This window comes from Nipponia nippon, unplaced genomic scaffold, assembly GCF_047370975.1.
Source record: "Nipponia nippon isolate SJK-2023a ecotype South Korea unplaced genomic scaffold, ASM4737097v1 scaffold_14, whole genome shotgun sequence".
NCBI lineage: Eukaryota > Metazoa > Chordata > Aves > Pelecaniformes > Threskiornithidae > Nipponia > Nipponia nippon.
The window spans coordinates 9,284,450-9,311,825 of NW_028262330.1; the positions used below are offsets into that span (position 1 = coordinate 9,284,450).

At 41.5% G+C, this 27,376-nt stretch overlaps 2 protein-coding genes across 9 annotated transcripts in view; both read left to right on the forward strand.

The window, feature by feature from the left end:
- The first annotated feature begins 227 nt into the window (after nt 1-227).
- Nucleotides 228-12,044, forward strand: UTP6 (UTP6 small subunit processome component). Of its 3 annotated transcripts, none has more exons than XM_087750627.1 (19): nt 228-400; nt 510-594; nt 1,208-1,249; nt 1,337-1,429; nt 2,026-2,073; nt 2,886-2,949; nt 3,476-3,594; nt 4,207-4,281; nt 4,669-4,756; nt 5,979-6,060; nt 6,686-6,867; nt 7,715-7,794; nt 8,484-8,561; nt 8,733-8,912; nt 9,634-9,714; nt 10,587-10,696; nt 10,783-10,849; nt 11,148-11,220; nt 11,783-12,044. In XM_087750627.1, the coding sequence occupies exons 1-19, from the start codon at nt 309-311 to the stop codon at nt 11,938-11,940; spliced, it is 1,797 nt and encodes a 598-aa protein (XP_087606753.1). In that variant the 5' UTR covers nt 228-308; the 3' UTR covers nt 11,941-12,044. The 3 variants fall into 3 exon arrangements, with proteins under 3 accessions (XP_087606753.1, XP_087606754.1, XP_087606756.1); XM_087750628.1 differs by having other exon boundaries at nt 229-400; nt 4,207-4,284; nt 4,675-4,756; XM_087750630.1 differs by lacking the exon at nt 510-594 and having other exon boundaries at nt 282-400; nt 1,337-1,424; nt 2,025-2,073.
- Nucleotides 11,874-27,376, forward strand: part of COPRS (coordinator of PRMT5 and differentiation stimulator) — a 173,458-nt gene continuing 157,955 nt past the window's right edge. For 3 of the 6 annotated variants that reach the window (XR_015703168.1, XM_087750632.1, XM_087750633.1), the window contains exons 1-3: nt 13,458-14,052; nt 14,904-14,991; nt 15,542-15,799. Coding sequence is in view for 5 of the 6 variants with exons in the window: in XM_087750632.1 (XP_087606758.1) it covers nt 13,630-14,052; nt 14,904-14,991; nt 15,542-15,799 (769 nt within the window). In the remaining variant the exon portion in view is untranslated. Of the gene's footprint in view, nt 12,004-13,457; nt 14,053-14,903; nt 14,992-15,541; nt 15,800-17,849; nt 18,620-20,676; nt 20,875-27,376 lie in introns of those variants that run through there. The other 3 variants (XM_087750635.1, XM_087750634.1, XM_087750631.1) reach the window with 3 other exon arrangements.

Below are 27,376 nucleotides of genomic sequence, written 5' to 3' on the forward strand. Positions count from 1 at the left end.
CCCCCTGCCCTCCAGACGTCCTTCCCCGCAGGGCCCTACCCACCCCAACGCCCTTCCCTTTGGGGCCGGTTTCCAGCCTGAGCAGCCACCGGGGCGCCCGTACTTCGTGCCTCGGCGGCCGGGCTCGCCGTGCGGGCTGCCCGCCCTCCGCCGCCGGGGCCCCGCAGCCGCGCCGGGGCGCGGAGGGGCGGCGGGGCCGCCAGGGGGCGGCAGAGCGGCGCGGCCCCGGAAGGCGGCGGGCGGCGCGGCCGGAACTGGCACCGGGGCGGGCGCACGCGTACGCGTGAGGCCCCTCGGCTGCCGCCGCCATGGCGGAGCGCATCGAGCAGCGGCTGGAGGACCGCGTCCCGGAGCTGGAGCAGCTGGAGCGGGTCGGGCTGTTCACGCGCAGGGAGATCAGGTGAGGCGGGCGGGGGCCGCGGCGCCGGGACCGGGACCGGGACCAGGACCAGGGAGGGGCGGCGAGCGCGGGCGGCGCGGCTGGGCTGGCTGATTTCCCCTTCCCGCAGGGCCGTCCTGAGGAAGGCCTCAGCTCTCGAGTACAAAATACAGCGGAGAGCGCTTCGGAAGGAGGACTTTATTAATTACATTCAGGTAGGCGTTACTGGTGAGCAGAGCGTGCTCGCTGACGCTGTAATGCGGCTCGGGTGGAAGTGACGTGGCTTCGCAGTTACCCGCGTAGGAAACGGGCTGCGTCCTGAGGCCTTCTCAGCTGCCCGCAGCCTTCGCTGCTAGGGGGGTTGTTGGTATAGGCTCGTTATCGAGGCACGCCAGAGCCTGAAGCGTAGCCGGGAGTGGGTGCCCCAGTTTGGGATGAGAGGGTCGGCTTTCTTGTGACTTTTTTCCTGTAGTTTCTTCTCTCTCTGGGGATGCAGAGACCGCAGTTCCCTGATGCACTGTGCAAGTTGTAGTTAAGTGGAATTAATTTTTTGTGGTGTTAGAAGTTTGGCTTGTGCATTACGTTTCTAGGACTATGGGGTGCTAACAGCTCGAGTCTGAAATATCATGTGCGATACAAATCCTCAAGTTTCATTTCAGTCAGCCTTAGAAATGTAGCAGTCTGGCCAAAAAATTGTTGCTTATGCTTTCCTGGATGTAATTTTTATTGTCCACCTGATTAATTATAAAAAACTTGATCTGTGTTGTTTTTCCCTTACTGTTATGTGTCTCCTCATTTGCTTTTAAATGTTTTTTCTCCCCATTCTAGTATGAAATTAATCTGCTGGAACTGATCAAGAAAAGAAGAGCAGTAAGTTTATCAGTTATTTAGAGTGCAAAATACTTTATGCCAAATTTTCTGTTGCAATAAAATTAATACTTTTTTTTTTCCTCCTAGCGCATTGGATATTCGTTTAAGAAGGATGAAATTGAGAACTCAATTCTACATAGAGTCCATAGCCTCTTCAACCGTGCTACAGGAAAATGGAAAGTAAGGTTGCTTATTTGTACTGATAGGTTGAAAAATGCCCTTTTGGTATGTCAAATCATCCAGATATCATTGCCACTAAATATTTCCAATAATACAGAAGAATGTCGTAGAAAAACTAAGTGGACATTTGGTCTTACAGTTAGCAGTAACCTGGAAGTAGATTATTCGTATCAGATAGACATTTTTTGTACACAAACAATATTTTGTCCTTTCTGAGTCATTAGTCCGCAACTGTGGAGAGCCACATATTGCAACGTGACTTTGGTCAGTCTGCTTGCAAGGACTAGAAACAGAATGAAAAGAACTTTCAGCTGCTTTAGGAAAAGATTGTCTTGATACATCTCATGGTAAAACCTAAATGAGGTGCCTCAGGAACCATTAGTGAGCTCTCTATTGATTGGAGAGGCTGTGAGGGTGAGTCTTGAGATGGGAAGGCTGGTCTGGGGGAAAAAAAAAGGGAATTTGAGATTTAAAATTCTTTCTCTCTGCATGCCAAGTCATTGTAGCAAGGGTGTATTGTTTGCTTGTCAGTGTGCAAGTGATTTTGTGCTTGCCTTATTGTAAGGTTGATTCTCTCCCCCTTGCATTTCCAACAGGACGATGTCCAGCTTTGGCTTTCACACGTTGCATTTTGCAAGCAGTGGGTGAGTTTTCAAAATGCTAATCTTATCTGAGTTGAGATACTGGATTGGTGTTTAATCAGGCACCTGGAACTTGAATTGCAAGACGGGTACAAACTTTACTGCCACATGGTGTAATACTGAAATAATTTTGATAGTATTATTGGTGCTGCCTGGGATTTTCACTGATGTAAGTAAGTGTAGAATTTGACTCAGAATGAATTTGTGTGAAATTTGATGCTTGCATGTGGCACAGGTGAGGCTGATTGCACTGAATCTGGAGTACCATTTGGTTTGGGAGAATCATCATGTTGGTTATACCTTCTCTAGAATGAATGGATCACCTGTCTGTGAATTGTGATTTTTCCAAACATTTCTTGTAGAGGCTATGCTGAAAAGTACAATTCTGGCAATTCTGTACTTTGTAAACTTACCTGTGCAAGTCTTCACATTATTATTAGCGTTCAGTCATTGTCCTTCCTGTGCTGAAGAAGGTGACCTTGTCATAGTAACGCAAGTGGCCAAAGAAAAATGCAGTCTTTACCTCAAAAGTCGTCTTTTGACACACAGTGAGACCGCGGGTTTGTGACTTAGGCAACATTTGTTAGCTGTGTAGTTCAGAAAGGTTTGCGTTAACTATGCTAATCTAGTCTGGTAACATGAAAGCTGTCAGCATTGAACAAATAATGAGAAACTTTCTGCTGAAGATAAAGTAGCAGAGAAGTGTCTTTTCCAGTGCAATTGCATTACAACTTGTAACCTTTCACAATGAAACTTTGGTACTGGTGGTTCAGTTCAGTACTAGAGTGGGTAAGACAGAACTTTTTCTTTTACAGAATGCAAAACATCAGCTTAGTAAGGTGTTTTCTTCGATGTTGGCCATTCATCCCAATAAACCAGGTAAATAAAGCAATGGCGAGTGCTGCATCAATGACAGTATAGATTGTGTAGTGTTGGTTTAAGTTCTTACAGATCTCAGCTCAAGCTATTGGGGTAAAAGTTCCTACTCTCTTTTCTTTGCCTTGCTGCTGCTTCAGAGAGAAGGGCTCTGACGGGGATTGTGCTGAGCAATCAAAAGGTGATGTGAAGTAGGAGTCCCTGTGGTCTGAATGACCGTGTCCCACGTAGCCTGGGGACTAGGTAGATGTTTCAGAGGTAGATGCTGAATACTGATGGCTGCTTTTTTGGCTTTTGAAGATATCATTGTACATCATTGGATCTGTAGCTATACCAGATTAAACTGCCTGGATCTGCTTAGCTTTTAGTCCTTTAACTAGGTTTTACAGGGGCAATAATCAGTCTTATTCCATTGTTGAGCTCATGTTGGGATGGGTACAAAACCAACCTGTGCATCCTGGAGAGTAGCTTCAAAATGGGTTCTCATGACCAGCCACTTGCTTTGCCTTAAAATGATTTTCTGTTGCAGCACTGTGGATTATGGCAGCAAAATGGGAAATGGAATCACAGCTCTCATCAGAAAGTGCTAGGCACTTGTTTCTTCGTGCTTTGCGCTTCCATCCAGAGTCCCCGAAACTTTATCAAGAAGTGAGTTCCTGGTTTTCTTCTACGACCTGTTATTTGATCAATCGGAGCAAATCAGTCCAGCACATTTCTCAGATCAGTCTGAGAAAACTGGAAAAAACTCCTTTCCCCATCGGTGGGGAGATGTTGTAAAAAAGATTTTTAAAAAGAAAAAAAGTACTTTGTGCTGCTAGCATTTATCAGTTGTTTGGCAAATCCTGTATTTATGTATGCAGAGTGAGGATTTTACACTGTTTATACATAAATGTGTCAGAATTCCCTTTTAAAGTACTGTAAGCTCTGCTAGGACATAGTTCTCTGGGTGAGATCTGGCATCCCTGGCCTTTGCTAGGGAACATGGTTTTCTTTGAGGGTGAGTTAAGGTTTAAAGAACGACTAGAAAGTGGTAATTTCTATACATGGGAAATTTCTGAGTAAATATGTAAGGCAGATAGTTACATGCACAAACCTTTACAAACCAAGGCTCTCGGATGTATGTGGGATGTTGGCAAAGTCGTGAGTTGTAGCTCCTCAGGTAGAGCTTGTTTTACCACATTTGTGGACTTAGATTTTTTTTTTTTTTTAATGCTTTATCCCCACTCCCACAATAATTTCATTTTATTTTCTCTCTTGCAGTATTTCAGAATGGAGCTGATGCATGCTGAAAAACAGAGGAAGGAAAAGAAAGAATTTGAACAAGCAAAGATGGACTTGGTAGGTCAGCTAAACTTACCTAACAGATATTGTCTGCTTGTGTATCACATGTTTGAATGCATAGTTTCAAGGGATCTGTATTAATGATTTGTTTGAGAACAGCTTAGAGAAAGCTTCTGTCATGTCCTGTGCCTGCATTAAGCTTCTCAAGTGTTGGCTGATGCTCAGCTCAAATACTTCATACGTTGATTTTTCTTTACATTTGTAAAGTCTTTTGTGACATCCCCTCAGTTTGAAAGTTAATAGTAATTTCTGGAAAGGAATAGTTAAACTTACTGTGTCTTATTTCTTTATAATCAACTTGTGCAAATTAGATGTTTTTTCCATGTTTGCAAAAATGGTAGCTGAGAAAGGAAAACTTTTTCAATGATGTTATGCTTGATATTGCAGGGGGAATTCAATTACTCTGAAGAGATTCTCAATGGGGAAATGGCTCGTATAATCTACAGGGATGCTGCTCAGAAAATTAAAGGTGATTTCACGTTTCTTCTACTTACCAATAGGAAAATTGTCACCTTTAACTCAGCTCTCCAGTAGGTAACACAGAGAGACTTAGCTCCAGTATACACACTAAGATATTTTCAACTATACCATTTCTTCAGTATAACCTAGATAGTGTAGATAGTGCCAAAGTATAAATTAATAGTGCTGGTAGTTCTGATTTCATAACTGTTCTGCAGGCTGACACCTCTTCCAGTACAACAGCTTTTGGGCTGAAGTGGCACAGGTGCTGGGCTTACAGTCTCAAAACTTGTTTGTTTAAAAAAAACAAAGGGAGGACAGTTTAGAATTACACACCTTTTTTGCTTTGTTGTTTACTGAACACTAAGTCACAACTAATCAGCTAGCACTAGCGGCAAAGAAGTAAGAATTCATGCTAATAGTAAAACAGGTTAGATGATTTTAAATTTACCAGGCTTGGTAAAATTCAGCCATTTTTTTGGAGAGAATTGGGTAAAATAACTGCAAAGTAATAGCAGATATCTTTGAGAAACCATGGTAGATAGGGATATTTTGGAAGACAAGGGGCAAAAAAACAGCATTGAAAAGTAGAGAGGGGAAAAAGGACATTAGAGGAAATGACAGAAAGAATTTAAATTTCTGGAGAAATACTGGAATGAATAGGAATACAAATTATTTGTAAGCACCTAAAAATAAGGAGGTGAGTAGTGACTGATAGGCATTTGCAGTGAACTAATTATGTCAAGTCATGTCACTTAGCATTCTCACAGGTAAGTTATGGAGATACAAGATGGATGGATATAAATCATTGACAGCTTTGGAGAGGTCTGTCCCAAATGTGGAGCCTTCAGTGTTTTCATGGCAGAGTCAAATGAAGGAGTAGAGGAGGTGCTGATTAAATTTGCAAGTGGAACCAAGCTGGAAGGATCTGTAAGCATGTCAGGACAGGACTAGTTTATCACTTTGGAGCTGGGAATGTCCTGCCTCTCACAGCCTTTTTTTGTAACTGGATAACATGAAGTCATGAAGAATATAGTCAGACAATCAACATCCTAGCATACGGCTTATCATATGGGTGAAACACGGAGATGTATAGAAAAGAAAAGGGTATCTATGTAGGCACTTAAATGTTATCTGTTTCTTGACAAAAGCTTGCAAAGATACAGAAATGCAAACTGTGCAATGGATGTAATACTCCATTTGATAGGTTTTTTTCTCCTCTTGAAATGTAGGTGTTGAGTTCCATCTGGCTGTGCTTTCTATTGCAAAGCTCTTTGATTTTACCCAAGATCTGCAAAAAGAAATTCTTGAAAGGTGAGGTGTGGCTTTGTGTTGTGGTGGGGGTTTTTTATTTTGTTTTTTAAGAAACGTGTTCTCATATAACTTCTCTAATTTGTAGTGGGTTGCTAGGTTAACAACTAAAGCCTGTTCCTCTATGGAAATAGAATGTTAAGGCCTATGGGAAATCCTTTAAGAAAAACAAAACATGAGGCAAGCATGCTCTTTAGAAAAGGATACTTGTATCTAACTTCATAAAAGACTTTGAGAAGCTGCTAAGAAAAATCTAGATAAAATACAGTTGTCGCTGAATAATTACCACACTTAGTTTCTGTAAATTTACTGCAGGAGCTGTGGATTTTCCTAGTGTACTTTGTGGTTCTTTTGCATCTTTAGTTTCTCTAGTTGTTTCTCGAAAGAAAGAACTCTCTCGAAAGCTTCCTGTCTAGTTGATGCTGTTAGTGGAGAATATCCATATTAAATAAAAAAACAAAATAGGCTAATATCTTGTCTTTCTCTTTTGGAAAGGTAAAATGTTTTTTCTCTGGCATTTAGTTACTTGGAAATTAAGTACATTTCTATATCAATGTAACAACCCTTCTAAACATACCTGCAAAAGAAGAATGGCGGTTGAGGGGTATTACAGACATGGTGTGTTTAGTCTGCAGACCAAGTATGCTGATGATCCTCTTACATGGGACTACATGGCCCGTCGTGAGCTGGAGCTGGGGTCCCTGCGGTCCACAGAACACACCACGAAACAGATGAAAGTATCTGAAATGACCCAGAGAGAGGAACGGTGCTGTGCAGTCTTTGAAGAGGCTGTGAGAGCAGTCCCAACAGGTGAAATGTTCTGCCTGCATTTTAAGATTTTTTTTTCCTGGTACTTTAGCGTACTGTATACTGTGAAAGTTTCGAAGTAGGTTTTGGCAGGCTCTACCATACCTAAGAGAAGGCAAGCAGTTTTTAGATGCTACCTTTTTGGTATCTATTTTATGTGTTATTGGGGTTATTTTCCAATGCATTTTTGCTCTCGAAGGAGCTGCTTAACTGAAAGTGCTTTTTGTTGCCTGTTGGCTTTTATTAATGTGACTTAACCAATGAGGAGAATAGAAGCCCACAGATTAATAGAGTTTTGGGAGTTGTAAATAGAGAAAATTTCCCAAATAAAGGAAACCTGTAGAACTCAAGTATATTGCTGGTTAGCTGTGAGTAAGCAATGTTTTTGAGTTGCCAGTGGAGTGGGTATCGAACTTCAACAGCTGGCACTGTCTTTACTCTCAAAGGAGGCTATCAAGGGACTATCTGTGCAGTGGGCTCAAACTGGCTGCTTATACAGCCTTGCAAGTCAGGCAGACAGAGAAGGATTTTCTCGACTGCCTGTGAGTGTCCTCACTCTTGCAGGCCCATTGAAAACTACAGGCACGGAACATCAATTGTGACAGCGTGCGCTGAAGCCTCAGCTGAACTAAGAGCTTGACGCTCTTTAGAAAGAGTTACTGTCTGCAGCTTATACTGGGAAGCCATTTTTAAATGTTAGTTATAAATGTAGGGCCTCTTTTATAATACATTTTAACACAAAGTTGGCATTAATACTTAGTGCTTGGATTCTCTATATTCCTCAAAGATAAAGATTTGTGCTTACTCTTGTGATTCTATAAAGTGTGATATTATGCCCTTGGTTCTACAGAGGACATGTGGAAATGCTACATCACTTTTTGCTTAGAGAGATACAACAGGAAAACCAACAGTGAAGAATTAAAGCAAAAGGTAAAAGCTTATCAGGAAACTGTAGTAGCAGATCATCCCTATTTTTACTGACTTTGTAATCTATCAGCCAAGGAGCAACTATATTTTGACATTTTATCAGAAATACCTGCGGCCATCATTAAAAATGATTTAGTCTTCATCTGAGGGGATTACTTCTACTGTCAGGCTCCCATGCGGCCTGCCTGAACATGAATAACTTTGGCTTAAACCATCCTTGTCAGATAAGTACCATGACCTCTTTGGATGGAAATTAAGAATGCAAACTTATTAATGTTTGCTGACAGTCCTGCAAACCTATGCTTGTTCAAAGAAAAGGATAAATTGACTCTTGCAAATAAGTCTGAGTAAGGTTGGTGCTGGCACGTGGGCACCTTAATCATGCATCTATGCTTGAGTGTGACTTAGTGAATTAACTAATCATCCTGTGCAGTTTGGTTCCCTTTTAATATAGTAAACGAACATTGCTACGTTGTGCTTTTGCTCCGTAAGGAAGAAGTGTAATTCAAATGCTTAAATTTCCCCTTTATCTTGGAATGTATGCAGGTACCTAAAGCATTAGATATGTAACTTTTATTGAATTTCAGTGACATGTTGATACACTAATCCACTGGGCTGCTTGTAATGCGGGGATCCGGTATATGCAGGAATAATGCTTATTTTCTTTACGTTTTCTTCTCTGTTGGTTCTAGAGGCTGGAGAGGACACTGAGTGTGTTCAACAAAGCCCATGAGTCCAGTTTGCTGCCAGAAGCTCTCTATAAGCAGTGGGTAAGAGCTGACACAGAAAAATAGATTGTGAGACTGTCCTTCATTGCTTGCATGCCTATCTTTACCATTTTGAGTAGATAGAAAGGTGGGCAATATTTTGATCAAGGCCTTGCTTTTTAACAAGGTATTACAAATCTCTTGTGGTGATTAGCTGTATCTGCTGGCTTTTAGCTTCAACTGTTACTGGAGTCCAACCTCTTTGAGAAGGCTGTGGAGGTGGCAGAAGCTGCAACTAAGCACTTCAGCCTTTCGGTGGAAATGTGGCAGATGAGACTGCAGGTGCTGATCCAGTTGAAGAGTGACGATGTGACCCAGTGTTTTGAAGAAGCTGTTAAGCACATGAAATCTAAGGTCTGTGCTGGTTTTATGGACTTGCATGCATTAGTCTTAGACAGGAAACCTCTGATACTTATTTGAGGTTTTTTTTTCTCCTTTAAAAGGCGTTCAAAGTCCCTAACCATTTTTAAGGTCAAAAATAAGAACTTGACATTTCACATGCACATTGCATTCAGGAGCATAAGGGAATGGCAAATTCACTTCCTACAGTTTTACAGTCTGAATGCTCACAGGTGACATTTTGCATACTCTTCTAGCAGTCAGCTGGTATTCTTTGTGTCTCACTTGAAAAATGTGTTTCCTTTTCACTGTCCTGATACATCGTTTTCATGTGTGGTATTTCAAGCCTTGAATTAGCTGTGTGCCCTCTTACTGTTCCATTTCAAACCCTGGGCACAAGGAGTGAGGAGAGGAAACAAGGAGGTGATTGTTGCTTTCCTCCTTGCTGTTCGAGGAGGTTACCTTTGTACCGCAGCATTCGGTGATGCAGAAGAACTTGTCTCATCCCTGGCAGCGTGTCTTGCAGCTGTCCAGTTAACTAGTATTTGTCCTGTAAGTGAGGAAGGAAACAAGAAGCGATTTCAGTTGCAGTCCAAAGTTGTCTTTCTAAGAGCTATGTCTAAAGGACATTTTTTACAGCAGCTGTAATACAGGACCTACTGGATGTGTTGCTGTCCGTTGCTGTAAATTGAGGTCACTGTATTTCAATCATTCGATTTATCTGCTTACCTTGTAGGGCACTTTGCCGTTATGGGCCCTCTGGGTGGAATGGAGTGAAGGCACAAACAGCAAGGAAGACACAGAAGCTCTCTACCAGGTAGTTAGCTAATAGAAACCTACTTTTTATGATAGCGTGTAAATGAACAGGAACAATGTGTGTGGATGGAACATGTAACAAATGCTTTCTACTGCAGTTCCTTCATGAATGTGCTGATATCAAAGAATTTCAAGTAAAACTGTGTCTCTTACCAAAAATCAGTTGGACACAGGCTCATAAGCACGAATGTCGTCCCCATGCTTCTAAGAAATCTAGATGTTTGTACGCACAACCAATGATGGACTCTTACTTCTCTTTTACTTTGTGGTCTAGAATTTTTGCTCTATTTTCAGATGTCTGTCTGAACATGGAAAAGAGAATGTTCCAATCTGTGTGAAAACATCAACCTTGTTACAGAAAACTTGAGAACAAAACTGGGACTTTAATCTCACTGTAAATTCCCTAAATAGCTTAGGGCAAAACATTTCCTCTTTGCCTGGCATGTTGGGTTTTCTGTCCCCACCCTGCCTCTCCCCCTGTTTACAACACAAAACACGTATTTCAGGTGGAAGCTTGAATTCAGTTGTCTGTAGAGCATCGTGAAACCCGCTGCATGAAGGATGTTAGGGAAATGCCAGTTGCCAGCTGTATGGAATATTGGATGAGACATGTATTTTAGGTTACAGCTAATGTTTTAATTTGAAAAATAGCTGGATGTGTTACCTAATGCTGTCTTTCAGACATCATTTGGGATGCTTTTGTCCAGTACTTTTTCTCACTTATGAGATCTGCTTTATGTCAGATGCTTAATTAGGGAGAAGGTACTACTTGGTTTCTTCTCCCTTGCTGCGTTTTAAATGTTGTTTATGTAGTTGGTTTGGTTTTTGTTTTGATTTTTTTGTTGTTTTTTGTTTTTCCTTTTAAATTTGCAGAGATCCTTACATGCCACAACTCCTGCTGAATCTGTGACTATGAAAGAAAAGTATCTTGACTGGACTTACAGAAATGGTGGTTATAAGAAAGTTAAAAGAGTCTTTACCAGGTGACAAATAAACCCTTCAAATGTGATTGTTCTAGGGCGTATGTTAAAAGGCTCGAAGTCTAAAGTTACTTATGTTTTTACTTCAGCCTGTGTGAAAATCGTCCATTTTCAATTGACTTCTTCAGGAAGATGATCCAAATAGAAAAGGAGCAAGTAAGTTGTTGAATATCCAATTAGAGCCTTGTATTTGTAAAATACACTTCTAACTTTGGATTTAAACAGGAAAGAGAGGGCTTATGAGTAGTGTCATTAGTTTGTGTTCAGTTCATATTTGTCTTCTAAAGTTGATTCATAGCACGTAATACAAAACCAAGTTCCATGGTAACTAATCTTTGGCAGTGTGCGTGTGCGCGTGTAATTACCGTGACTCTCTTTCTTTGTAAGAATCTAATCAAGCTGCAGATTCACCTCTGTACAAAGTAAATGGCCTTTTAATACCTTCCTTTGTTAGGAATCCTGCAAAATGCTTCATCTGAGAGAATACTATGAACGCGCCTTGAGAGAGTTTGGTTCAACAGATTCTGGTAAGGGGGTTTTATTTATTTATTTATTCATTCAGTGCTCCCTCTTTTATTTCCATCTATTTCAAAAGGTAGCTGTTTGTTCTGCCCTTGTGACTGCTGTCATGCAGAGTGGAGCTTATTTCTTCTGTGCCATTAAGTGCATGACACTCTGCAGCGACCTGTCACTTTCAGTCCAGGGTCGTTCACAGTGAGATGGCTTAAGCAGAACTACCAGCAAATAAGGTTTTCACACTGACTGGCATAAGAGATGCATATCACCTTTAATTTGGATTTGCGAACAGTATGGATGTTTTTATAATCAAGACTTCTGTGGTATTCCTTTTAAGAAAGTAAACAGCTCAATTATTGCTGCATTGTTTCTTAAGATGTCACTGTTCCAGCTGGGAATAGAACTCAGGCTTTTGGCCCTCAAGGGGTGGAGGATTTGTAGCTTGACAAAGTAAACCTCATTGCATTAACATCACGGACGCTTGCAAAAAGAGAGTTTCTAGGTTAGGTTTGGTATGTTTGTTAAGTAATATCCAACCAAAATCTAAACAGAACTTCTATTTTTCTTTTAAAGATCTCTGGCTGGATTATGTCAAAGAGGAGCTAAGTCATCCCCAAGGCAAACCAGAAAACTGTGGGAGCATTCACTGGCGAGCTATGAAGATGTTGCAGGGAGACCTGGTGGAAGACTTTGTTTCCAAATACACTTTATTGCAAACTGGACATTTATGAAAAACTATAAATAGTTACAACATGACAGTGTGGATTTTTTTTAAAAAACTTTTTTGTACAAAGGTAAATATGTGCCTGGATCATATTAAAGTATACCTTCTTTACATTCTTGCCTATGTGGAAAAAAATAATCATCTGCCCCATTGCAGTTGTTTCTAGTGTTGCTTCTGCCAGTGGCAAGTTCAAGTGTGCAGTTAGAGGAGAAAGCAAAGGCGTCTCTGAGGGTGTTCTTCATTGAGACTTCCGAGAGCAAACTCATCCTCCTGCCTAAACATTCAGATGGAATAGTCATACTGCATCAGCTTTGGTGCTCTGGAAAGCTAATACTGCAGCACATAAAAGCAAAAAAAACTCCATGGAAACTACACCTGTGGAGATCTTCGTATCTTACTAAGTTGAATAATGAAAAGTGGAACACTGGAGAAACTGTAAAATGATGGTATTTATTGTTTCCTAGCCTTGGAGTCATCTGTTAATCCTCTTTTCAAAAACAAAAAACACCTCTGCAACCACCTTGCATTGGTGTTTGCATCCTAAGCTGTAATTCTGAGAGCAACTATGAAATGTAGAGGTGAGCTGAGATCTGTTACAAATGTCCCTGATGTGATAGGAGAAAGTTCTGATCAACGCCTCAACTTTCTGTCCACAATGCCTGAAAAATGGGTAGCAGTTTTTCGAGACAGTGCTATCCTTGGCTGTTTGCAGAGCCACACTTTCCCATGTCAAGGCTATTAAATGAGCATAAATGCTATCCTCAGACCAGTAGAGGATACATAGGGAAAGTATAAGAACATGCAGCAATAGTTCCTGTATCTGATTTCCTAGTGACTGAATGGTGACATAAGGAAGTATTTCTCTGTGTTGTCATTAAGATTTTTCACACAAGTAGAAACAAGCAATGAATTCCAGTAAGTTTTGACTAGCTGGAAACAAGGTGTGGAGCAACAGGCTGTGAATATTGCTCCTTCTGTGACACCTGAAGCACGTTCTGCTTTGTCTTTCCCAAGCTTTTAGCCAGGCCATCTTCTTTCTCCCCACTAGTTCTCAGCTGTCTTGTGTCTGGCATCATGCTTCCCCCCAGTAATTACTCCTCTTACACCCTGTCTGCCCTTTATTATGTGACTCCCTCCCCTGAATCACTTGTCTTGCTTCTTCAGTTGCACAACAAAACACTTTTAAGTGCAAAGTTTAGGTTTTGGGGGGTTTTTTGTTTGGGTTGTTTTGTTTTGATTTTTTTTTTTTTAAGTCCAGCAAAGCTGATAACTCCACCATTTCTGAAAGTGGGCCCTTTTTGTTTACCTGTTCTGGTTCCTTGCAGAACTTTGCTGCTCGCTCCGCTCCTTGCAGCACCTTTGAGCGATACACGTTTCCTAGAAGTGCATTTGGCTGATACTGTTCACGAAGCACCACCAGACCTGCTCAGTACACGCGCTTCCCATCTCTTAATGCTTTCTCTGAGCACGCTTCCAGCACAAGGCCTAAAGGAGATGGTTATCCTTTGGCAAGATTAAAAAGCCACGGAGCCTGGAGAAGCATTAATATTTTATTTAAACTTTATGAGTGTAAAGGTGTTTTCTTACAGCTCTTACGTCTGTATTTCTCTACCTTTTTTCTCCAGTTGTTTTAATTGCTTGTTCTGCCCTCAAGTCAGACTGTTTTCCTCTGTTACGGACACGATTTCCAGTAGCAATGAAAGAAGTCAGGCGCTCTGCGGTCCGAGGCGCGGGCACCGTGGGCTCCGCGGGCTGGGAGGGACGCGGGCGGCCGCAGCGGCAGAAGCCGCCGCGCCTCACTGCCAGCCTCTCTCACGACCGGTGTCGCGCCGAGCTCCTCGGCCAGCGGGTGCCGAGGCACTGCCATTACGTTCAGCGGGTTCAGCGGCAGCCGCCCTTCCTCGCAGACCGCCCGCCTGACGGTGCCCCTGGCTGCCTCGGGCGCAGGCGCTGCTGCCGGCTCCGGCCGGCCCCGGCGCTGAGGGAACAGCGGCCCCGGCAGGGCGGGAAGGCGGGCGCGGACGGATGCACTGAACGTCTCCTCACGGCGGCGCCTCGCCCGGACCCTCCCTCAACGCCGGCCGGCATGGCGCGGCCGGGGGCACCGCCGCCTCGGCAGGTGTGGTGGGCTCCTGCGGGGCGGGGAGCGGGGGCCGGGCAGGCTCGCTTCCCCCGCACGGCCCGGGCGGGCAGCGGAGGCGGCGGGGCCCGCCGGTGTGGGCTTCCCCGAAGTATGAGGCGCTCTGCCCTTGTTGGCCGGCCGCGACCCCTGTCAGGCCCCTCCCGGCAGCAGGCCCGGCCTCAGGGCCCTGCGAGCACCCGGGAGCCTGGCTTCCCGCGCCCCGGGCCGGGGCTCTCCTTCAGCGAACTCATCTTTCTTGTAGTGGAAGTGGTAGGGATAACTCACCTTTCCTTTCCTCTCCCTCTGAGGACCATCAAACCAGCTGAGGTGTTTCCTTCTGCTCTCCAGGTGCACAGCCACCATCTTTCTCCAGCGCCTCAGGGCTGCTGGGGGGTCTGGCCCTCCCCTGTCTCCTTGGCATGTCAGCTCCCACAAGGTGGTTGGCTCATAGTCTTTGGTGCTTGTACTCATTCCACTCCTTGTGTCTTCGTTACCTCTGCAGCTTTCACAGTCTGCTGCTGTTCCCAAACGGGTGCATTTTGGGTCAGTTTTGGGACCTGTTCCCAAAATGGCGGCAGCAGGATTATGGCTGTGACTGAGGAGACTGGCTGTTCTGTCTTGGCTGCCGCCTGGGGTGACTGATGGCAGCAGCAGGATGAGCCATCCCTCGGCAGATTTGCTTTCTGAAGTGAAAGCCTGTCTGGTTTAAAGCTTCTGATTCATCAAGGGAACAAACAAACAGGTCAGGCTCAAGGGCTCAGTAACACTCAAATGCAGTAGAAGTTGCACAAGCCTCATTGGAGGAATCAATGAAAGGTGCTACAGAATTCTTTAAAACTGTCTCGTAGGTGATGGCTGCTGCCATTGAGCCTGCAAGCTTTGAGGAGGAACAGCTTCCTAATAAGAGAGAAACTATGACCTGGAAGCCCAGAAAAGGTAAGCCTGAAATATTAGGACAAAATAAAGCAGACAGTGAGTAATGAAACTTACATTCTGCTTGTGGAAATTTAAGTAGTGATGCATGCGAAATGCCTCTTCAGTTACTGCACTAAATTATTTCCATGTAGATATTTATGTATGCCTAGGTGCAATGCTACAAAAAAATTGTGGTGTTTTTTCTTTTTTTAAACCAGAGCTCTGTTTTTTCAATATACCTATTTTTTTAAAATACCAACAGGTGAATGTGGTGAAACAAGACTGCTGGGTCCTTTGCCCTAGTTTAAAGAGTTATTTTCTAACAAGAGTGTGTGAAAAATCCTGACTTGGGCTAGTGTTGTGATGCAAGCCTATGTCGAATGTTGCCAAGCATCTGAAACCTGAAGCAGCACTGTAGTGATATTATATATGTAAGAAACTGTATATATTATGATTAGATTAGTAGTCACAAAGTGCATTTGTATACCTGTTTGAATTATTGTATGCTAAGCATTTAATTGTTCCTGTTTAATTCCTAAGTGTTTCTTTTGGCTCTTTCTGTTGGTTTTAGAATGTTTGCTGAAGAATATTCCAAATGTTCTTGATAGTGAGTCTGAAGAAAGTGAATTCTCTGATATCTCCCACAATGAAAATGATGTCAGTGGCTCTCCTGTTGACGGTGTTCATATACGTCCCGATCTGGAAGACTTGGGTGGTGAGGTCTCCAATATGCCAGAGGCTGTAACTTTTCCAGAGCTGCAGACTGCTTCTGTGTATGAGGTGGAGGACTGGGATAAAGAATTGGAGGACTCTGAATGTAATCCTTACGGTGAGTACAAATTTACTTATGTTTCATTTGAGTTTTGGATAGTATGTGATTGGAGGTAGGTGCTTTGCAGGAGAATGTGTTTAAATAACTCCATGTTCTATTTTGGGAAAGAGTTTTTTTGTTGGTGTTGACCTTGTGGATTTGAATGCATAATTTTGTTGTCTAATAAATATTTAAAGGCAGCGTTGTGAAGTTCACGTGAAACTCTTGCTTGAGCAATTCAATTCTTAGGGAGTGGAATGGTAAGGAGAAGAATTGTATGTGTGTATCAAGTTTCTGTGGAGAAGCTAGGTCTCAGTGGTGTATCTTTGTTATTCTGAAACAGAAGAGAAAGGTACATGAAGTCCAGGAATGTAACTTTTTTGTGTAAAAGGAGTTCTTCCTTTCCTCCAAGAAAATTCATCCAGACTGTACACTGTGATGTCCTTCTAGAGCATGGAGTTCTTTGGAGGGGAGCAGTACAAATGCTCAGTCTCTGAGTATGGTTTGTTGTTGCTTTTGCTGGAGGTTGGTGGGTTTTTTTGTGGTAGGTTTCTTTCTTTGTTTTTTATTGTTTGTTTTTTTTGAAGCTTGATCCTCTTCAGTGGTTGCACATGTGATGAGTCCCATAGACAAAGGTGGCAATGGATAGAAGCAGTTTCATCCACACGTTTAGAGTTGTATTAATCTTCCAGTTTGTAAACTGTTTTACAGTGACTCGTGTTGAACTGGGAGTCTCAGTCTTCCATTTGCAAGGCTGTATGTTAGGATAGAACAAGTGGATGGAGTTTAGCCAGCAGTGGTGACCTGCTGTGTCTTTGTTGACGCAGAATAGTTTCCATTTCCATTTTCTTCTCATTAATATGTATCTTTTGTAGTTAATACAAACACTCCTTTCTTTGCCTAGGAAATATCAATTCTCTGTTTATTTTAATTCCCTAAGTGGATGTTGTATTCAAGTTCCATTGTTTGATAACAGAAGGAAGTGGGAAAGTTTTTGCAGCCTTCCTATAAAATCATTCTGAAAGCTGTTTTTTCGCACTGGGTAATCTGAGAAAAAGACTGTTTCCTTTTTGGATGTTTCCCTCTCTTCCATGTGGGGCTTTCCTTTTAATCTCTCATCTGCTCAAATTTATGGAATGGTTTGAGTGAGTTTGTTTGTTTGTTTGTTTTTTACTGGAACTGTCACAAGTTTTCTTCTTTTCCTTTATTTAACTAACTCATCCCTACCTGTAGCTTATGCTCTTCAAGTCCTCACAAACTAAGGAAGATGTGATTATGGGATTCAGGTGCACGTGAAAGATACTGAGTACAAGTGTCTGAGTTGTTAACTGCTACAAATAAAATACGTGCTTGGTTGGTCATTTTATGGCTTTTAAAAAACTTTTTAAAAATGCTTGCTTTGATGGCTTGTTTGGCAGTGCTATGGGAAGGCTGACACATGGATATGGGGTGTTGGGTCCTCTGCTGCCCCATGCTCGGGGCTTTTCATTTGCTCAGTCCTTTCAGTGTCTGCTGGCTAGAAATCTGTTGCTTCTGTTAAAGGACTTTGCCCTATTTTTCTGCTAGGTTGGTTAAATAACAGGCTTATTAGGCTTAATTCTAGCCTAGTAGAAATGTTCAGAGCTCGCTTTTACAGGACCCCACCCTTCTATTCTGTCCAGTGACCCAGTTCTTAAAGGGTTTGGAGGGCTCCTAATTGGGATACGGTTATGGAGACAGCAGGAAGGGGGAGGAGAAATAAAAGCAATGGTTTCATGAACCTTTTATGCCTGGAGAAAACATAGAACAACTGCATGCATTAGCTGGTGTCGGATGTTCTGAATCCAGGTATATCATTGAGCTTTTTGGAAAACTGTTTTGTCTCTGTGGCAGAAACCTTCCTTAAAATGAAGACGTTGCCAAATTCAGCTGTTTGCTTTGTTTTTAGGTGTAATTCGTGAGTGTTGGCAGATCAAATTGAAATACTTAACTGGAAGATGCTGTAGACCTGCAAAATAACCTGCTACACTATACCACTAGTTTTCTAAGTATCTCCTATCGTTTAAATCTTTTCTGTGATCTTCTTTAGATGCTGGCGATCTCCACTGTGGAAGCTTTCAGGAAAATAATCTTTTGGCCTCGTACTCATGGCGAGAGGATTCGTTTTACAACCCAGGCTGTCATCATGCAGCTTGCCTTGCTTTTACACCACCAGTTAGAATGACTGAGACTGGCCAGTTTGATGATGCTGATGAATGAGGTTGGGCCTGGTCAGAACTAAGTTTGGCTTCTGAGTTGGATTATGTTCCTCACCAATTGAGTCATGTCAAATCCTTTGCCTGGCTTGCAGAGTTCTGCATAAGGTCGGAATGCTACACCATCTCCGAAGTTTTGCTTAGACTGCTTCTGAGCTGTTTGTAAATTGACCACGCTTGACCTCTGGAAAAGAGAGTGCAGGTGCTAGCTGTAAGGAGTCAATGCATTTCTGGACATTCTGTTTGTGTTAGATAGATCTATGTTGTTGTTAATGAATTGCTTGAGAGGAAGTATTTAATTTGTAAACTTCAGCTTGTTTGCCAAGCTTTGCCAGTTTTGACATGCTGATCTCTGTGTGTTGATGTAACTTGTAGTTCTCTTTCCTTTTCATTTGATGCTGTCAAATTGGTTCAGATAGCTTTAAAAACTCTTCCTCTTTCCAGCTTTTTTGTTGTATTTCGATGTTGCAGTTTGTGATTCCATATCTAATACTGGTGTTTAACAAAATTAGCCATGACAAATACAGAATGAGTTGTTTTGGTTTTATTTTTATGTATTTCAGCATAAAGGAATCACAAATACGTGATACACATTTTGCAAATACACATGTGGACATACAGTAGGGCCTGCTGCATCCAAGAAGAATGCTGGGTGCTTAAGACTGCCTCCCAGCAAAGGTTTCTCCACATCAGACCTTCTTGTATATGGGCATATTATCCTCCAGTCTCACGGTTGTCTTCATAACATTCTCATGTGACATCAGATGTGTAATGACGAAGAAGATATCTATGCTTATATAGCATCTTGCAGCATATAATCTGTGTCCTGCAAACAGTAGCGGATTAAGGTTCCTGATACTGCTGATATGTTTGGTTTGTTGTTGTTTGTGTTGTGGCAAATGAGGAGACGGGAATACAAAATACCTCCATGAAGTCTCTTAAGAGAATGGCTGGAGCTAGAACCATATCCTTCTCACCTTTGCTTTGGAGTTAAAGGAAACATTCTGAAATGAAGTACATAAGTGAATTGAATGTCTGATCGCTTGAGTAACAATAATCTTCAACTAATGCTCATGTTTCATTAATCACTTATCTCTCAAGAACTTTTTGATGGCTTTGTGTTTTGACACTGACTGATACTGAAGCGCAGTACCCATGTGGGTTTATTCTCAGGCAAGGAGTTAACATTTACCACTGGGAGACCTTTTTTTTAAATCATCGAACATATGAGACTGAAATAATTTAGGCATTAGTTTGGAAGGAGGAAGTGGATGACTCAGTGATATTTCCTTAAAGCTTTTCCTTGAGAGCAGAGGAGGACAAGAGCTTGGAAGTGTCTTTTCTTCTGGTACTTTGCAGTTCCTGATTACGTCTTAAGTGCCTAGCAAGCAGTCAAAGTAAAGAGTGGTAGCCGGGTGTTGAGGTTGCAAGAAAGAGGGCCTGTTCTTTTATTCCTATATGATGGAGTGATCTAGCGGTTAGTATTTCCATGAAAACTTACTTTGGCATGCCTCCAGAACACATACATACAGCAGAAAGCACAGTCTAACAGACTGTTCTTTTCCTGCACGGCAAGTAAGCCCTAGCTGTGCTATCTGAGGCATTGGGGGGTGGTTTTTTGTTCTGTGGACTGTTGTATATCAGAGAGAGACAGTGCAGCGTTTTCAGTTCTGCATTAGTTAGAGCATGCACCTGGCTCTGTGGAATAGAAGTGAGAATTGATTATGCCCAGCTTATCCAGTTTGGATATATAGTGGCTTCTTTCTCTAAATGAGACAATAGGAATGAAACTTTGAGCATAACTATAACTGACTCATCAACTGGAGTAAAATGGTTGATTTGCATTTATAAATGCAATATTAATAAATATAAATTGAGTACAGATTACTGTTGAAATAACAATACACCAGTAAATTGTAAAAGTTCTTCTGAAAAAGCAGAGATTATTTTGTGAGCTTAGTTATCACTTCCCAGGCTACAGCTGTAGATGGCAATGCTCAACGCTACCCTGCAGAGGGCAGCAAAAAATTGTCTACCCTGCTCAGCGTATTTTCATCTGGCACTGTTTCATCAGCAAGTGTCAGATCCCCGGGCTGGATTTCCAACGTTGATAGCAATTTAGATCTGTGTTCTGCATAGCCCTGTTGTTCCCTAGCGAGACTGATTCATGGCCCTGATTAGTTTCTCATTTTTTTAATTTCACTCTGAAGTTATACTTACTGGACTGAAAAATTTCTCCCATGGCTGAGAAAAGAACATCACTTGGCTTCGGGCTTAATTTTTTTTTTTTTTTTTTTTTTTTTTACTATGCTTGTGGGAGATGTCCCACCGTATTTAATAAAGATGAAACTAACAGAATTCTGTGGAAGCAAACCTGCCTTTTTTAGAATTGTTTTAAAAGGATAGCCGAAAAGTCTTTATAACATTGATTGGGATGATTTTCTTCCTGTATGGTTCCAAAATTCCATCAGTACCGAAGTCTTCAAGCCACTTTCTATGCACTCTATAAATCAAGTTTGTTTTTTCAGCCTGTACATGTAATTGCAATCAGTCTTGTCTATCTGAGCTGTCATGTTATTTGAGGAGAAATGGTCTTGAATGGCTGCCTTGCTGAGCTGTTTGTATCTTAAATGATTGCAAACTTAAAAGATTTGTTTTCAGTTTCCCTTTTAGGTTAAAACTGACACCACCCCCACCAGCTTTGGAAAATATGGCATGAGGATTTTACAGCAGAGATGCATTGCGCTCTCTAGGGATACGCTGGCAAATGTAACTTTGTTCGTCTTGGCCCTGCTTGTTAGGGAAAGGGCTTAATGTAAAGCTTGATCTGAATACTCTCAAACTTCTGTGGGATTAGAAAACCAGATGCAGACTTCTCAGAAAGCATCTCCCTACAAGGATTTGAAACCAAGCTCACGGATTCCAATGTTTCTGCACTACAGAGTGTTTCAAATTCCATTAATCTTGCACTGAGCCTGTTTTGTGTTGACACAAGCGTGCCATTCTAGGCAAGAATACGTTGCGATTAAAAACAACATAAGGTAACACATGAGCCAGCAATTCAGGCCAAGAGCGTCAACCCTTCAGCCTGCTTCAATTATTGGAGGGAAAAGAGTCCCATTGCAGGACCAAGATCGTAAATATTTTACGCATACAAGAAACACATAGGCAGTACGTAAATCAGTCGGAAAATTTGTCAGAAGCGTCAAAGATTTCTCAGTTAAATGTGCTTGCATCTCTAACAAGATTTCCCCCTTCTGTACCTACAGTATATGATACCATTCAAAGGACAGAAGGCTGTACTGCGGGTTAATATGCTTGCTGGGTTTATATTGTGGGGGAGGCTTAGTAGTGTGGCATAATACTGTGACTCAGGAGACCTGGGTAAAACTCTGAAGCTGCCCTTGCTTTTCTTCTCATTGCCCCTTTTTACAGGTAGAGATAATGATAGCAGCTTGTTCGTAAAGTACTTCAAATTCTCTGAGCAAGAAATTTTGTCTAAATAGTAGTGTATTTAAAAAAAAAATCAAAAGAGAGTTTTGCATTTTCTTTGAACAGGCCAGCAAAGAAACTAGAATTTGTTTTGGGTGCATATGTTGTTTCCTTTGAGACCTACAGGGAATGATTTGCAAGAGGAAATAATTGAAGGAAATGTGTTCATATTTCCTGTTGATAAGGTACAGCATTTAATTCATACATCAGATTGAGATAGTGGTTTCTTGCTCTTATATAACCACAAAATCCAGCCCATTTTAGTGTCTTTTAGAGACACTGCTACTTGACTTGTTGTTTTGTCCCATCTTTTAACTAGTGTGCTTTGGCTCTTAAGCTGAGAAAACGCCTCTACTGTTGAGGGGACTGTGTGGATAATTTCACAGACTAAAGGAAAAATGCTGATGGCAGCAGCTCATCCTGACCATCTGCTGCTTCCAAGGTCACCAGTGTAAATCCCATTGTAACAAAGGTCATTTTGTGAAGCTAGTGGGTAAGTCTCTGTAGGCATGGGGAAGGAACTTGTGATACTTACCCTCTGTGGTTCTGTATTGCAAACGTAGGCATCGGAGGCTCGAGTATTAGGGGATAAAATGGTGGTGGAGTCATTAGTCCTGGGAGTACCAGCTGCTCATAGCATGGCTTCCTAGCTTGGCAAAAGAAACTATAACCTACTGAAAAAAGCTGCAAAGCACACAACCCTAATAATTGGTTTTAGTGATGGAAACAGCTTCCTTTAAGCATTTGGACTAGATCCTCAGCTGGTATAAACTGTTGTAGCTCTCTACCCAAGCAGAAGCTCTGCCCCCTATGCAATGCCTGTGTCATCTCTGAGCTAAAGCTCGCGTTCAGTTTCATTATTGCTGTGGATTTTAGTTCTTAATATAATGGGCTTTCTTTACATTCATTGTAGCTGTATTGACCTTCACAGAGCAAAAAACATGAATGTGGCTCAATGTCTGTATTTGTTTCTTTGCATGTTTTGGGTTGTTTTTTTCCACATTGAGGATAGCTGATTTCAGGACATGTAGCTGAAATCAGCCTAGGAAAGTTAACTTCTTATAATTCAGCAAGTCTTGATGCTCTGACCTGAATTACTTCAGTCAAACCTTTCCTGATCTGCCTGCAACTTCTGCATTTAGACCTGGAAAATCTTTTTTTTGTATGATGCAAGAATTTAAGACTGAGTTGTATACATAAGTTGTTTGTATTTGTTTATGAGCCTGAGGTCTCAGTTTATTGTTTTATTTCCCTCAAAGGAAAACACCAGTTAATTCTGCTCAGTCCTTTTTGAGCTTTTGGTCCTTAGTAGAATTTACATTGAGCAACACATTTTCTGTGAGACCTAGAGTACCAGAGAACACCCAGTTCTCATTGTGCTGCTTTGCAATTTTAATCAGTGTAGGTATTGCAACTCTTGTTCCAACATTAACCAAGTTATTTAGTATTTCTGTCTCTACCTCGGGAACTACTCCAGAACTTTCACATTCTCACCGAGGAGTTCCTTCAGTTACTTAACACATACTAGAAAATATTTTGTCTTTTTTAAATTATTTGATCACAGATAAAGTAATATCATTTAATCTGTAATCTTTGCCCAGACACCTTACAGGTTTGTGACTAAATGTGCAACATTATGGTATAGAACTGGCTGGCTACAATTGGTTGGGAATTGCGTAACTACATCTCCTGCTGTACGTGTTACATGCTCAAATGCTTCTGGGGAAGTAAATAGGTGTGACAGTGTGATTAAACTGGACCTGTACTCCACAGGAGAGAGTACAGCCTCCTTTTATGTAACTGGAGTTCCAGATGGTAAGGAAAAGTATTTTAGCTGAGCAGGTCTTCACAGTGTTGGTGACACTAGTGTGGTAGAATTGGAATAGCAAGGCCAGAGGAACAGCTGATACTTCCAACAGGAGCATGGGCAACAAATCAAAATAATATATTAGGGGTTGTCTTAGTAACTTTTAGGGGGAGTGGTGATAGCCTGGAACCTTGTTCAGTACTAGATCTGAATTAATTTCTAGCCTGGGTAGGCAGCCACTGAAAGCCAGTGCCATTTGAAGCCAATTCATATTGAGGTATTTGGCACAAACGAATACTGAGCTGGTGGTGTCTCAGGTGGATTCTCTGTGAGGAACTGGGGACTGAACTGAGTGGCTCCAAAAGCACCCTTTTTGTCAGGAGAGAAGCATGTTACGTGTTTGGTCTGGATTTGATATACCCTTAAGTGGACAATATTAGAAAACTTAGGAACTGCATCTGCTCCAAAATAACATCTTTTGTGAAAATAAAATATCTGTAGAGGAGGATAACAAGGAATGTCTCGATTTTATGCTGTGCAGGCCTGTTAGATTCTTCTGCTTTGTTCCAGTTGCTGTATTTAGTGCATTTTACCAAAATATGCTGGGTCTGATATAAAAAACCATCTGATACTGCATTGCAATTCAGAACCCCTCTTAAAACTCCCTTAGGGAAAAGGGGAAGGGTGTAGGGGGAAATTAATATAGCTGCTATTTTAAACTTTCAATGGCTACGTGTCATAGATAGGGATCACTTTGGTCATGTAGCCTAACCCTCCGTCCTCCAGTATACAGCCAAGGAATTCTTGTGGCAGAAGAAATGCTTCTTGCATATTGGTTTAACACATCTTGTAAGCTCTTACTTCACGCACAAATTAAAGCTATAAATACAGGTTTAATAATTAAGTATAAACACATGAGATGATGTACAAAATAGCACCTGGAGCATTGATCTGCTGGAACAAGCCTTTGTCCCTGTGTGCAAGCCTGAGGAAGTCCATGTGGGGCAACAGGTCTCGTACAGGAATCTCAGTTGCTGCATTCTCCTTAGTACAGGCGAAGAACATGTAAGGGAAGTTTGCAAATTTTGCTTCAACTGCAGTTAGTGCGTTATATCACAACCTGAAGTGGAACAAGCGTTAATCTGAAATGAATGCACAAAGGTGGAGCCCATAAATAGCCACAGTGCCAATTCAGAAGCCATCATCGTTTTCTTGTGTGCTGTCACTACTGGATTTGCTAGAATACTAGATTCCCTGCATGTTCTCAGGCCATTATTTTCCTGGTCTGAAACACCTTTTACCTTCAGTATTGTTTAGTTCTAGCTTTTCTGCATCATTCCTACTTGATTTGTTTCATTGGGCCTCTAACTGCAGCCTGTAGTTTGCCAGAAATCCAGTCTTTTCAGTGGGATCGGTCAGACATTGTAGATAAAGCCATATAGATAAATGTTTCTCAGGCAGAGACTGCCTGTCTACTAGATAAGAACTACATTTAGTTCTATTATCTGCACTTGTGTTAGTAGGTGGATTAGATTTAATTTGGTCTGTTGGAGAGAAGTGGGCAAACTTCTTCAGACAGATCTGGTATTTGGTTTAAGGACAGGCTTTCTTATGTGGTCTATAAAGTGCATTGTAGCCCTATAGGAATACTTTGTGTGTCTGGTTCCTGCCTGCAATTTTGAACACTGACTTTAATGATCGTGCTTCTAATTATGGACAGAGGTAATTTCTCAGACGGAAGAATGGGGAGTTTTATCATCTGTCCCATTAACTGCAGTGGGTTTCTGTTGTGCAAAGGAGTGACTGCCTAAAACCGGCACCTAACACTGACAGCAAGGGGAATGCCTCCTCAGGTACACTGGCTGCACAAGGCACCTTTCATCTCTCCACAATAAGTAACTGATTAAAGGATGTATCAACTTCTTTAATCAGCCAAGTCTTTGTCACTTAGGGGTTACGTTACTGTCATTTACTTTTAATTAGGTTCCATCTGAAAAGGGGGTAGATGTGGACATTTTGCCAGCGTGTAGCAGCGTGGCTGTTCGGTATTATAGGACCGGGGAAATTGGTAACACCCAGCCTTTGTGATACTGACTGCCTGTAAACAAAAGGGCTAAGTTCAGTGTCCTGCTAATGGGCTTAACTGTTCCATAATTGAGACTCCAGGTACTTGGGAAACAACCTCTTTTGCTACATATTCTTTCAAGTTTGGCTTAGTTATTCCTGTTCAGCTTACCTTGGTATTGGATATTGCTAAGGCTTTAATGCTAGCTTCCACTGCAGTTCAGTCCTCAAGGCTTGGCAGTAGGATTTTTACTGGTTTCAGGGCTTATGTCTATGGTTTGTGTTTCACTTTCTGCTTAAATTTTCCATTTGGAATGGATTCTTTTCCTTTTTTGTCTTTTTTGTTCCTAGTGGTTGCTTCTACCTGGGGTTAAATTTAGTTTTTGTTTCTAACTGTAGTACTAAGCCCCAGCAATGGATGCTAGCTACAGAAAAGAAGAAATACGGTCTCTGACTATTATGGCAGCATCCACCTTGTATCAACAGTGAGTGTGGGAGGAGGCTGAAATGAGGCAAATATGGGAGAACACAGAGAGAGTGTGTGCAGTAACTGTGCTCATTTTTACAATTGGAGCATGCTTCAAGTTTGACTTGATTACTTCCTCTTTGATTAATTGAAGCCTCACCTAATTGAGCTGAGAGCTTTCCCTTCCCTAGTTTAGAGTGCCTTGTGTCCTTTTTTGCTGTACTTGCTATGTTACCTTAGACATGACACTGATGTGAGAGGGTTATTTATTTTTAGCACTTCTTCCCATGATTAATCCATGCAGGTTCTGTTTGACCGTTCAGTGCTATTTCAGTGATGTAGGCAACAGCTGTTTTCTCCATGTCTTATCAAATATCCTCCATGTTCTAATAATAACAAAGAAGTTTCTGTATTCTTGGCTATTCCAAATTTCAACCCGAGGGATCTCATTGCATCTCTTTGTGGGGACTGCAATCTAGGAATAGGTACTTGTGGCTAGATAGATAGATTCTTTGCTTTAAATAAATAAGTATGAATGAGGATTTAGCATTCATTTTATCTTGATTCTGTCATTACATCTAGGATGACATTTAGGGCTTATTTTTTTTAACAGCTCAGTAGTTTTAACTATCTTCTTGTTGCTTTGGTAAAATGACAAGTATACCAATGTGCTTTGCTGTCAGATGCTGTAGGGATGATTTAATTAGACTAATTTCTGTTTTCATTAACACTTTGATTGACTGTGTTTTAATGCTGCCATTTACAGATTCTTATTTTGTGGGTTTTTTTTTCTACATACTTTCTCTCATCCTTTTTGTTGCCTGTTTACTATAACAAAACTGATACTGCAGCAATTGTCTAATTTTACAGAAGGTCTCTGGTCGATATTATCTGGCAAAATATGGTATCTGCACCACTGTTAAATGGTATCTTTTTTTTTTTTTTTTTTCCTGTTGAGCAAGACTGCATGTGATTTAACTTGTCCTTCAAGTGGTCCATAGAGGCCCTACTGAATGAGAGGACATGACGTACGTGTGTACCAGACCTCTCATCTCCGTAATCCTAGCCAGAAGCAGGGTAGCGTGAACTAGTACTCTACTACAAACTAGTACTCTAGGACAAAATCCTATGAATCATGACGGCGTTGGCATACCCTGATAGACCAGAACTGTGATAGTGTGACATAACTCAAATTCCTTCTGACTTCATATTTTCACTGCTGATATTTTTGACTGTGGATTTTTAAATCATTACACGCTTAAGATCTGACAGAGATGTGTTTTTCAGTGGAGAGTCTGTCATGTTTAATTGTCTTCATTATCTTGAGAAAGTTCTGGATTTGTGAAATAGTTGCTCGTTTTCAAGCTTTTTACAGTCTGCATTATACAACAGAGGAATGCAGTTTATACTTAGGCATGGAAAATTATTCTACACCGAAGTGCTTCATCAAATTCACTAGTAATAAATAGCATGCTTTTTCTTGCTTAGCAGTCTTATCTTCATCAGTGAAATTTCAGAAAGCCTTTTGCAGG